This window comes from Anolis carolinensis, unplaced genomic scaffold (assembly GCF_035594765.1).
Source record: "Anolis carolinensis isolate JA03-04 unplaced genomic scaffold, rAnoCar3.1.pri scaffold_13, whole genome shotgun sequence".
In the NCBI taxonomy this organism is placed as follows: Eukaryota; Metazoa; Chordata; class Lepidosauria; order Squamata; family Dactyloidae; genus Anolis; species Anolis carolinensis.
In genome coordinates, this window is record NW_026943824.1 from 7360691 (window position 1) to 7374059 (window position 13369).

General features: G+C 44.4%; 1 protein-coding gene across 7 annotated transcripts in view; it reads right to left on the minus strand.

Moving 5' to 3' along the window:
* Positions 1-13369, minus strand: part of LOC100558781 (myosin-11) — a 79738-nt gene that overhangs the window by 22732 nt on the left and 43637 nt on the right. For all 7 annotated transcript variants that reach the window (XM_062964555.1, XM_062964556.1, XM_062964561.1 and 4 more), the window contains 12 exons: positions 11985-12158; positions 10228-10342; positions 9912-10105; positions 9632-9753; positions 8266-8335; positions 6918-7078; positions 6714-6822; positions 3334-3465; positions 2906-3112; positions 2124-2261; positions 1735-2030; positions 1273-1485 (listed from right to left, as the gene is read on the minus strand). In XM_062964555.1, the coding sequence (XP_062820625.1) occupies positions 1273-1485; positions 1735-2030; positions 2124-2261; positions 2906-3112; positions 3334-3465; positions 6714-6822; positions 6918-7078; positions 8266-8335; positions 9632-9753; positions 9912-10105; positions 10228-10342; positions 11985-12158 (1931 nt within the window). The remainder of the gene's footprint in view (positions 1-1272; positions 1486-1734; positions 2031-2123; positions 2262-2905; positions 3113-3333; positions 3466-6713; positions 6823-6917; positions 7079-8265; positions 8336-9631; positions 9754-9911; positions 10106-10227; positions 10343-11984; positions 12159-13369) is intronic.

A 13369-nucleotide genomic window follows, 5' to 3' on the forward strand; every position in this document is an offset into this window, starting at 1 on the left:
TCAAGATCCCCCATAATGGCCATTGAAAGCTTCCTACTAAACAGCCAAGATCCCCTATAATGGTCATTGAAAGCTTCCTACTAAACAGTCAAGATCCCCCATAATGGCCATTGAAAGCTTCCTACTAAACAGCCAAGATCCCCCATAATGGCCATTGAAAGCTTCCTACTAAACAGTCAAGATCCCCCATAATGGTCATTGAAAGCTTCCTACTAAACAGTCAAGATCCCCCATAATGGTCATTGAAAGCTTCCTACTAAACAGTCAAGATCCCCCATAATGGTCATTGAAAGCTTCCTACTAAACAGTCAAGATCCCCCATAATGTTCATTGAAAGCTTCCTACTACAGTCAAGGTCCCCCATAATGGTCATTGAAAGCTTCCTATACTAAACAGTCAAGATCCCCCATAATGGCCATTGAAAGCTTCCTACTAAACAGCCAAGATCCCCTATAATGGTCATTGAAAGCTTCCTACTAAACAGTCAAGATCCCCCATAATGTTAATTAAAAGCTTCCTACTAAACAGTCAAGATCCCCAATAATGGTCATTAAAAGCTTCCTACTAAACAGTCAAGATCTCCCATAATGGTCATTAAAAGCTTCCTATTAAACAGTCAACATCCCCCATAGTGGCCAATAAAAGCTTCCTACTAAACAGTCAAGGTCCCCCATAATGGTCATTGAAAGCTTCCTACTAAACAGCCAAGATCCCCCATAATGTTAATTAAAAGCTTCCTACTAAACAGTCAAGATCCCCCATAATGGTCATTAAAAGCTTCCTACTAAACAGCCAAGATCCCCCATAATAGTAATTGAAAGCTTCCTACTAAACAACCAAAGTTCCCTGCAATTGTCATTAAAAGCTTCCTACTGAACAGTCAACATCACCTATAATGGTCATTGAAAACTTCCTACTAAACAGCCAAGATCCCCCATAATGTTCATTAAAAGCTTCCTACTAAACAGTCAAGGTCCCCCATAATGGTCATTAAAAGCTTCCTACTAAACAGCCAAGGTTCCCTGCAATGGTCATTAAATGCATTCAGTTAACATTGCAGGGGGTTCTTATCCAAATGGCAAAGGTCCCGTGCAACTGTCATTAGAAGCTTCCTGCAAAACAAGAACAATCAAACTTTGCTGTTTACTATCCCTGCACTCTGAGTCGCCTTGCAGACTTAAAATATGGTGCAGTATGGCCTCCTCTATCTCTATGAACAGGTGGGGCATGGTGCCATTAAACCAGCTCATCCCCGGGACCCCGGGGGCCCACCTGAGTTCCTGCTGGGTGGCGGTGCTGTCCAGGGTGTCCTCCAGCTCCGTCTTCAGGGCCTCCAGCTCCTCGCCCAGATCCCGCTTGTGCTTCTCGGCCTTGTTCCGGGCTGCCCGCTCCGAGTCCAGGTCCTCCTGAAGGTCTGAGATGTGGGCCTCCAACTCCCGGATTTTCTTCAAGGCGTTGTTCTTCTGTCCCGTTTCATCCTCAAGCCTTTAGTGGAAGAGGAAGGAAGGGGGTCTTTAGATTAAGGTGGAATATATGGGCTGCAAGTGAGGTGGGAAGCTATTAATGACCATTACAGGGTGTCCTTAGCCAAAAAGCTAAGGTCATTAAGATCTTTCTGCCAAACCTCAGAGGTCCTTGTACTGGTCATTAAGAGCTTCCTGGAAGGAGAAGTGGGTTGTGGATTGCCTCGTTAGCGGCCTCGTTAACCCCTCCCCCTCGCTCCCTGGGAGGCACCTGGCCAGTGCGGCTTGCAGCTCCTCCTCCTTCTTGGCCAGCTGGGCCTTGAGCTCCGCGATCTGGGCCTGGAGGTCCGCGATCTGCTCGTGGAGGTCGCTGGCCTCACCCTCCAACTTGCGCTTGGCCTTGTCCAGCTCCTGGCGGCTCTTCTCCTCCTTCTTCAACCGCACCTCCAGCTCCGAGATCATGGACTCGTGCTTGTTCTTCAGCTTGGTCAGGTTCTTGGCCTTCTCCTCCTCCTCTGCCAGGTTGGTGCTCAGGTCGCTGATGCGCTCCTCCATCAGCTTCCTCTCCTACGGAAGAGTTGGATGGATGGATGGATGGACGGATGGGCGGATGGAACCATCTGCCATCGTTCATTCCTGCTCTTCCCTCTTTGCACTGACCTTAGTGAGCTTGATGTTCTGGTCGTCCATCACCAAGACGTCATCCTCCAGCTTCTTGATCTTGGCTTCCGCCGTCACTTTCTCCAGCTGCAGCTTCTGCCGGGCGGCTTCCTCTTCTTCCAGCTGGTCCTCCAGTTCCTTTGAAGGAAGAGTTGGGATGGGAAGGAATAGGCAAGAAACCGGGGTGAACCTCGGACACGTCGCAAGTCCCAAGGTAGGTGACATTGCAATGGCGTCAGGGGCGGTTCAACCGTTAGGCGAAGTAGGGTGGGTGGGGAAATACTGCTTGCTTACACTTTGATAAGGGAGGAGAAGAGAGAAACAGATCACATATTGCAAGCAATAGTCTGCAGGCTTTGCAAAAAAAAAACACTGATAAGGGAGGAGAAGAGAGAAACAGATCACATATTGCAAGCAATAGTCTGCAGGCTTTGCAAAAGAAAACACACTGATAAGGGAGGAGAAGAGAGAAACAGATCACATATTGCAAGCAATAGTCTGCAGGCTTTGCAAAAGAAAACACACTGATAAGGAAGGAGAAGAGAGAAATAGACCACATATTCCAAGCAATAGCCTGCAGGCTTTGCAAAAGGAAACACACTGATAAGGGAGGAGAAGAGAGAAATAGACCACATATTCCAAGCAATAGCCTGTAGGCTCTGTTGCCAACCTTGACCTTGACCCGATTATAAGCCGGGGAGGCTTTTTCAGCTCATAAATAAGGGCTGGAAAACTCGGCTTATCTTCCAGTATACTCCACTAAAGTTCGGAGCACAACCCACCAGCATCTGCTGCTGCATCTTCTTCTTCTCAGCCTGCAGCTGCTGCCCACGCTCTTCCTCCTCCTCGATCCGGGCCTCCATTTCGTGCAGGATCTCCTCCAGCTCCTGCTTCTTGGCCGCCAGGCGGATCCGCATCTCCTCCGCCTCGGCGTACAGCTCCGTCTCGGCCTGCAGCTGCTCCTGGAGTTGGTTCTTCTCTTCCGTCAACTGGGCAAACAGAAGGGACACAGTGTCAGCAACAATGAGATGCCTTGAACTTCTATGAGGATGAGCAACCTGGAGGAGAGGCAGGCCATGGAGCAAGAGCCCACCCAGGAACAGCCACGCACAAACTGATGGAAAAAGCAAGCTGAGGCTGGGTCTAGGTTGCCCTATATCCCAGGACCTGACTCCTTGGCAAAGTCATGGATCTTCAGGTGGGGCCTCACCTGGTTGTGTTTCTGCTCCAGCTCCTTGAGTTCGCTCTCGGTCTTGATCTGACGCTCCTTCACCGCCTTGAGCTCCTCGTCTTTGACCTGCATCTCTTCCTCCTGACGGGTCACTTGAAGCAGCGGCTTCACCTGGGAAAGCGAAGGGCCCATACTCAGGATGCTGGGAGTTGTAGTTCAAAGAGGTTGGGGTTCGGGGTGGGGACAGTTTGGGTTTGGATCAGGGTGACATTACGGTCATGGTGTAGGGACCATAAGCCAGAAAAATAGTAAACTATTGCCTATGTAGCTTTGCCTGTGCATATGCCCCTCCCTTCCTGTGAGCTGGTGCCTTTCTCCAGGAAGTTCCAAAGAGAGAAGAAAGCTCAGAGTAAACAAGTTAGGTCATTCCTATCACTTGTGCCAAGTAGGTGTGGAAGGTGAGGAAGATCCTCAGCCATTGGTAAATTCTAGATAAGCTGAAATATAAATTCTTTGTTTGCGACGCACATGTTGCGATGGCCATTTGCATGATACGGACCCACTCAGAGTAAACAAGTAAGGTCATTGGTATCACTTATGCCAAGTAGGTGTGGAAGGTGAGGAAGATCCTCAGCCATTGGTCAATTCTAGATAAGCTGAAATATAAATTCTTTGTTTGCGACGCACATGTTGCGATGGCCATTTGCATGATACGGACCCACTCAGAGTAAACAAGTAAGGTCATTGGTATCACTTATGCCAAGTAGGTGTGGAAGGTGAGGAAGATCCTCAGCCATTGGTCAATTCTAGATAAGCTGAGATATAAATTCTTTGTTTGCGACGCACATGTTGCGATGGCCATTTGCATGGTACAGACCCACTAAAGTGGGTGCCTATGGCTGTTTTGCCTGTTATCAGCTGTGATAACAATAAAAGGCTTGTTTTATTGCTCTCCTGTAATTCTCTCCTTTACTTCCCCTCCAACATTTGTTAGATTTAGGGTCAGAATTCAGGTTGTATTTTGGGTTAGAATCACGGTCAGGAGTGAGAGGTTAGACCGGTTTAGACTTGGGGTTAAGGTGACGGTCAGAGGTAGGAGTTAGACTTAGTTTTGGGGTTAGATTGATGGTTAGGGGCTAGGGATTAGAATTAGGATCGAGGTTTAGGTTACATTCTGCTTTAGGTTCAGGATTAGAGTCTATGAAACAGATTTAGGGTTATAGCTTGGGCTAAAGTCAATGTCAGGGTTTGGCATAGGGTTAGATGCTAGGATTTGGGTTACACTGGAGTTAGAATTAGAGGTTAAAGTTGGGGTTAAGGTTGGGATCAGTGTCAGGATTCCAAATACATTTGGGGTTAGGTTTAGGGCCATAATAATAATAATAATAATAATAATAATAATAATTATTATTATTATTATTATTATGACACAGCAAACAAGATAGATATGCTGGATTTCGTATCACAAAATCACAAGTCGAACACTTCCCAAGTGTCTAGGACTGTGTGATGTATTTTCGGATGATGCGTGCAGATCCCAATAGGGTGGCCTTTTGCAGTTGGCAGATGGTGATTTTGTCAATGTCTATTGTTTCCATATAATTATTATTATTATTATTATTATTATTATTATTATTATTATCATTATTATTATTATTTTATTTTTGTATCCCACCTCCATCTAAGGGACTCGGTGCGGCTCACATGGCGACCCATAAATTAAAACATTGAAACAATATAAAAACAACATGAAACACATCAACAGAATTTAAAACCTGGACATAATGGTAACTGAATATTCAGAGGGTAAAATGTATATGTGTGTGTGTGCATGTGTGTGTGTACAGTAGAGTCTCACTTATCCAACGTTCTGGATTATCCAACGCATTTTTGTAGTCAAAGTTTTCAATGCATTGTGATATTTTGGTGCTAAATTCATAAATACATTAATTACTACATAGCATTAATGTGTAATGAACTACCTTTTCTTTCAAATTTGTTGTATAACATGATGTTTTGGTGCTTAATTTGTAAAATCATAACCAATTTTGATGTTTAATAGGCTTTTTCTTAATCTCTCCTTATTATCAAACATATTTGCTTATCCAACATTCTGCTGGCCCGTTTATATTGGATAAGTGAGATGCTACGGTGTATATATATATATATATATATATATATATATATATACACACACACACACACACACACACACACACACACATGTGCATATATACATATATACAATATAATTTACAATAATATATAATTGTAATATATTGTATATACATATAATATTAATAATATTATTTTGTAATACAATATAATACTAATAATACCATATAATAATATTAAGTATATATTATATATTGCATGTAATATTATTAATTATATTACAATATATAGATATAGTACAATATGGTAATTTATTGCCAGTATTGTGCTATGCTAATAATATTGTGCTAGGCCCGGGCTGTGGCGCAGGCTGTTGAGCAACCAGCTGCAGCCAGCTGCAACAAATCACTCCGACCAGGAGGTCCTGAGTTCGAGGCCAGCTCGGAGCCTGTGTTTGTCTCTGTCTTTGTTCTATGTTAAGGCACTGAATGTTTGCCTTATATGTGTAATGTGATCTGCCCTGAGTCCCCTTCGGGGTGAGAATATAAATACTGTAAATAAATTAATATAATATAATACAATATAACTAGCTGTGCCCGGCCACGCGTTGCTGTGGCGAAGTATGGTGGTATGGGAAATAAGGTATCTTATATTATCTGCTTAGAACTGGATTATATGAGGCCCCTTCTTCACAGCTGTATAAAATGCACACTGAAGTGGATTATATGGCAGTGTGGACTCAAGATAATCCAGTGCCAAGCAGCTAATATAAGATTATAAATGGGTTATATAGCTGTGTGGAAGGGCTTTGAGTCTGCACTGCCATATAATCCAGTTAAAATCAGATAATCTGTATTTTATAGGGAGTGTGGAAGAGGCCTAAGTGAGGACTAACTTTGCCTGTCCCCTGGGCTGAGTGGGTTGCTAGGAGACCAAATGGGCGGAGCTTAGCCTTCTAACTGGCAGCAATTGGATAAAAACTATTATTCCTCTCCCTCTAATTAGGACTTTATTTTTCTTTTCTTTTTGTTGTATCAACCTGGAGGCGTGGATGAGGGGCTATGTTGTCAAATTTCGAGGTTGGGGGGCCTTTAGTTTTGTTGTTTTGTTGGTCGCCGGGATTCCATCACTCTTTTATATATAGAGATATTGTATGTAAATTTAATGTAAATTGTGCAGCGTTAGGGTTAGAGTCAGGGGTTAAAATTAGGGTTAGATATAGGATTAGTTAGATGAGGGTCAAAGTCAGATTCTCGATCGAAAAGCCTGCCCTTATATAGACTTGTGTGGCATCTCCATCTTACTTTGGTGAAGAGCCTCCACCATTGCCAGTTCCTTAGCTTCAGATAAGCCACGCAGTTCCTCTGGATGACCTTCATGGCCGTCAATTGCTGCTGCCTCTTTGCAAAAGCCCTGCGGGGAAATGCAGAACGTTTAGCCACATTAGACATTGCTAAAAGTGGTCCCGAACTGAACGAGCCTTGCCATGTGGACGCAAATGGGCTCACTTCCTGGCCAGGTATCCCCGGGACTGGGCCTGGAAGGTGATGATGACGTCGGTGATCTTGAGGTCCCGCTCTTCCTCCAAATGGGCCAAGACTCCCGTCCGGAAGAAAATCTTGCTCTGACCGATCCGGTACAAGTTGGGATCCAACTCCAGGGCTTTGATCTGTCCAGGAAGGGTTGACGTTAGTTAGGACCAAATGCCATGCATGCAACACAATGCATTCTCAGGAGCAGCATCCCAACTAGCAACATCCTTTCCTAAGCTATAACACTATGGAACAAAATTTGAAAAAAAATATGTTCCTAGTTTGAAAGTGTTCTTTCCTGTTTAATTGTGCATTTTAATTAATTGTGTTACTTTATTTTAACATTAGTTGTTCTACTCCAGAAATTTAGTTTTTGTGGCTGCTACAAACTAGGTTGAATTGGTTCAAAATACCAAATTTATTTAATGCTTAGACCATAGGTCTTTCGCATGCAAGACAAACAAACAAATGCACAAAAACCAGACCATCAAATACAATATAAAACATGCCATTAAAACCCTATATAAATCATTAAAACATTAAAATGCTGCAAATATCAATGTCAGGATATGCTCTTCAAATACTATTTATTTTATTTATTTCTTTACAGTATTTATATTCCACCCTTCTCAGCCCGAAGGGGACTCAGGGCGGATTACAATGAACACATATATGGCAAATATTCAATGCCAACAGACAAACAACATATATAGACAGACACAGAGGCATTTAACATTTTTTTTCCAGCTTCACGATTCCGGCCACAGGGGGAGCTGTTGCTTCACTGTCCAGTAGTGGCTGGACTTCCTCATTCCTTTCCTCATGTTTTGCTGGCAGTTTTATGGTGTTGTAAATTAGCCTCCCCGCATAAAGCGTCCCTAAATTTCCCTAACTGACAGGTGCAACTGTCTTTCGGGGCTGCATAGGTCAACAGCAAGCTATTAATGGTCGGAGGCTTAACCCGACCCGGGCTTCGAACTCATGACCTCTCAGTCAGTAGTGATTTATAGCAGCTGGTTACTAACCAGCTGCGCCACAGCCCGGCCCATATTTCTACTACATATTTCATGGATTAGCACCAGCATAATTAAAAACAAAATAAAACCAAGTAAGTACAGCATTATTAAAACCCAAACAGGGAACACACTGGATATAAAAAACCACTATTAGTTAAAAGCATCCCCAGCACAGTCAACAGCAACATCGGAGATCAGTTTTGCCCGGATTTTCTGAGCTGCCAGGGCAAAAAGGGCCACGGTTGAATTGGTTGAGATTACGAGATATTCACTGAAAAATGACAGGAGCAGGAATCCGCTTGACTCACCATGAGGATACAGGCCTGTTTCCCATCCATAAATCCTTTCGGAATGGCATTGGCAGCAAGGATTTCATAGCTAAAGGCAAGGCGAATGGAAAACAGTATTGAAAGTCACCTGAAATTACTCCATTTGTGGTTACAATGTGTCTGTGAAGTCAATGGGAAAATGAGGTGCACCTACGTTCTTCAACAATTGCAGATTCCCGGAGACATTGGGCCACATTTAGATACACTTTACTATTATTATCATTATATTACTGTATATACTCGAAGATAAGCCGAGTTTTTCAGCCCTTATTTATGAGCTGAAAAAGCTCCCCCGGCTTATAATCGGGTCAAAGTCAAGGCCTGCAGGCTATTGCTTGCAATATGTGATCTATTTCTCTCTTCTCCTCCCTTATCAGTGTGTTTTCTTTTCCAAAGCCTCCCTCGCTCTTAATCAAGGGAATGTTTTGAAAAGGAGAAAGACACCTTTGCAAGTCAGGAAGAAGAAAAATATGTATTCATTAATCTTATGAAAGCATTTTCCCCTGAAATATTTGTTAAACTCTCCTATAGGCATTAACCCCTTGAAAGCTTTTGCAGTCTCTATGTATCTTTATATATGTATCTATACATTAATTTTATATATGAATTTCCCCTCATAAGTTTGCAGGTCTTTGCAAATCCTTTGCAAATCCGCCGCTCTGAGTCCCCTTCGGGGTGAGAAGGGTAGGATATAAATGTATTAAATAAATAAATTATAAATTGTGTGTGTGTGTGTGTGTGTGTGTGTATATATATATACACACACACACATATATATATATATATATATATACACACACACACACACACATATATATATATACACACACACACACACACACACACACACACACACACACTCTGGAGCCCCCAGTGGCACAGTGGGTTAAACTGCTGAGCTGCTGACCTTGCTGACCGAAAGGTCACTAGCTCGAATCTAGGGATCGGGGTGAGCTCCAACTGTTAGCCCCAGTTTCATGCCAGCCACATGACCTTGGAGGGGTCTACGGACAATGCCGGCTCTTCAATTTAGAAATGGAGATGAGCATGGTGGCAGAGTGGGTTAAACTGCTGATCTGCTGACCTTGCTGACCGAAAGATTACTGGCTCGAATCTAGGGAGAGGGGTGAGCTCCCGCTGTTAGCCCCAGCTTCATGCCAGCCACATGACCTTGGAGGGGTCTACGGACAACGCCGGCTCTTTGGCTTAGAAATGGAGATGAGCACCAAGGACACGACTAGTCAGGATAAAATCTTTACCTTTATATTTCTCTGACATATTTTTGTTGTTCTTGTTGTGTTTGCCCAGGCGTTAAGGCGACATCGCAACCGCTTCTTCCTCTTACCGTTGGCGGAACTCCTGGAAGACGATCCTGTTGGGGAAGCCTTGTCGGCAGATGCGGATCCCCTCCAAAACCCCGTTGCACCGCAGCTGCTCTAGCACCAGGTGGGCATCGAGTTTCCCAGACTATAAAGCACAGCAATAGTACCCAAGTTACAAACAACTCCTAGTTAAGAATGGGAAAGAGACAACAGGATGCGACCTCTCTTGTTCATAACCCTGGGGCTGCCTGTACTACAATTCCACCCCAAGAGTGCCCTGCACCTCCTTGTCTGGACACTGACCCTCTTCTCATGGTTGGGGATGATGCACCGGACAAAGTTGGGGCTGGTGTTGTGGAGGGTGGTCATCAGCTTGGTCAGCTGCTCCTTGTAGAGCTGCCCCACCGTCCGGAACATGCCCTTCTTGGTCTTGGAGGCGCTGGGCAGCGAGCTCTCGGTCATCTTGGCCATCTGGTCCAATCCCACGATGCGGTCCACTGCGAGGCAACGAGAGAGAGGTCAGCCCCAAAGGATCTTTCCTGGCCTCCAAATATCGTTGGAAGGGACCCCAAAGGCCATCCAGTCCAACCCCTTCTTCTAGGCAGGAAAAGCGGTCTACCGTCTTTCCAAAGATCCCCCACGAACTTTTCAGAAGACTGGTTGAGCAAAGCCGTCACGTTATCGTTCAAGGGATCCATGTTCTTCGTCAGCCATGCGGTCGCATTGTAGATGACCTTTGAGAGAAAAATCCAAAATTCAAAATTAGATTTACAAAAAAAACTCTATATTGACTGTTTACTACTACTACTACTACTACTACTTTGACTGAAGTCAAAAATCAGAAACTCCTCAAGCCACAGCAGACAAAAAACCAGTACAAGAAAACCGCACTACAAACTAAAGCTGACAGCTGGCACAACCAAACATTGCATGGAAAGTTCCTTGACAAAATTGAAGGAAAAGCTGATAAGGAGAAGACCTGGCTCTGGCTCACGAATGGGACCCTGAAGAAGGAGACAGAAGGCCTGATCCTTGCAGCCCAGGAGCAAGCCATCAGGACAAAGGCAATTCAGGCCAAGATCGAAAAATCAACTGATGACCCAAAATGCAGACTCTGCAAGGAAACCAACAAAACCATTGATCATATCCTCAGCTGCTGTAAGAAAATCGCACAGACAGGCTACAAACAGAGGCACAACTATGTGGCCCAAATGATTCATTGGAACTTATGTCTCAAGTACCACCTCCCAGCAGCAAAGAACTGGTGGGATCACAAACCTGCAAAAGTATTGGAAAATGAGCACGCAAAGATACTGTGGGACTTCCGAATCCAGACTGACAAAGTTCTGGAACACAACACACCACAGTTGTGGAAAAGAAAAAGGTTTGGATCATTGATGTTGCCATCCCAGGTGACAGTCGCATTGACGAAAAACAACAGGAAAACCTCAGCCGCTCTCAGGACCTCAAGATTGAACTTCAAAGACTCTGGCAGAAACCAGTGCAGGTGGTCCCGGTGGTGATGGGCACACTGAGTGCCGTGCCAAAAGATCTCAGCCGGCATTTGGAAACAATAGCCATTGACAAAATTACGATCTGCCAACTGCAAAAGGCCACCCGACTGGGATCTGCGCGCATTCTCCGAAAATACATCACACAGTCCTAGACACTTGGGAAGTGTTTGACTTGTGATTTTGTGATAAGAAATCCAGCATATCTATCTTTTTTGCTGTGTCATACAATGTTGTTGTGTCAATAATAATAATAATACAGTTGGAAAAGACCATAAAGGCCATCTAGTCCAACCCCTTTCTTCAGTGCAGGAAAAGCACAATCAAAGCCCACCCAACGGATAGCTATCTAGCCCCACAACTAATACCCACACAGCCTCTGTAAAATAATAAGATAATAATAATAATAATAATAATAATAATAATAATAATAATAATAATAATACACTTGGGAAGTGTTCGACTTGTGATTTTATGATACGAAATCCAGCATGCCTATCTTGCTTGCTGTGTCATACTGTGTTGTTGTGTCAATAATAATAATAATAATAATAATAATAATAATAATAATAATAATACAGTTGGAAGAGAGCCCAAGGGGCCATCCTGTCCATCCCCCTTCTTCCGTACAGGAAAAGCACAACCAAAGCCCTCCTGACAGGTGGCCATCCAAAGAAGGAGACACTGACGCAGAGAGTTCCTCTGTTGAACAGCTCTCCTTCTCTCTTCCAGAAGAGAGAAGGGATTCAGTTTTCATGTGTTTTTCCTTCTCCGGCCCATAACTTCCTCCAGGTCTTCATTCAGACGTGGTAAAGACGTGAAATCTCCCCACAAAATGTGCCCGGCAATGGAGAGAGCCTCGTACCTTCCCCGCGTAATGCATGATGCAGAACTCCGTCTTGTCCTTGAGCTGCTTTGGCTTCTGGAATTTGGGGTGATTCCCTTGTTCCGCGCACAGCTTCTCCACCAGCGAAGTGTCGGTGGCTTTGGGGAACCAGCATTCCTCGTCCAGAAGGGCCAAGATGCCCGGAGGGTTGTTCTGGGAGGAAGGAAAGGACAGACAAAGTCACTGGTCAAGAGCAACGGGGCTGGAGTTGCAAAGGGAGCTCTTCCAGAAGAAGAACCAGCCCATACAAGACAACATCGGCTTGTAAAGCTTTGCCCACGTCCATGCACCGCTGCATTAAGATACATGGCAATAACGCAATAGTAAGTGAATGCCAAAACAAGTCATCCTGTAAAAGTGAATGCCTGAAAGGTCATGTTAGATTTCCCTGTCTACACAGAAGGCCTGGCGTGGTCTGGGTTCGATATACCACAGTATAAAAATGCACATAAAAAGTCAATAATCCTTCTATGTAGAAGCCCATAAAGAGCCATAACTGCACATAAAAATCAGGGGCTGGGCTGTGGTGCAGGCTGGTTAGCAGCCAGCTGCAATAAATCACTCTGACCAAGAGGTCATGAGTTCGAGGTCAGCCCCTGTCGAGGTGTAAAAAAGGTAAAGGTTTCCCCTGAATCCTGGTGTGATCTGGATTCAATATACCAAGGTATAAAAATGCACATAAAAAGTCAATAATCCTTCTATGTAGAAACCCATAAAGAGCCATAACTGCACATAAAAATCAGGGGCTGGGCTGTGGTGCAGGCTGGTTAGCAGCCAGCTACAATAAATCACTCTGACCAAGAGGTCATGAGTTCGAGGCCAGCCCATACCGGGGTGTAAAAAAGGTAAAGGTTTCCCCTGACATTAAGTCCAGTTGTGACTGACTCTGGGGGTTGGTGCTCATCTCCATTTCTAAGCCGAAGAGCCGGCGTTCTCCATAGACACCTCCAAGGTCATGTGGCCATAGGCATGACTGCATGGAGTGCCGTTACCTTCCCGCTGGAGCGGTACCTATTGATCTACTCACATTGGCATGTTTCCGAACTGCTAGGTTGGCAGGAGCTGGAGCTAACTCCGCTCCCAGGATTTGAACCTGAGACCTTTCGGTCTGCAAGTTCAGCAGCTCAGTGCTTTAACACACTTCACCACCGGGGCTCCTTGTGTTGGGGTGAGTACCCAACAATTATATATATATAGTCCCTGCTTGTTGCTGACCTAGCAACCCGAAAGATAGTTGCATCTATCAAGTAGGAAATTTAGGTACCACTTATATGTGGGGAGGCTAATTTATGATACCATAAAAATCACCCAGCCGCTGTTGGAATGAGGAAGTTGCAGTCACAGTGGATGATGAAGCAGGTGCT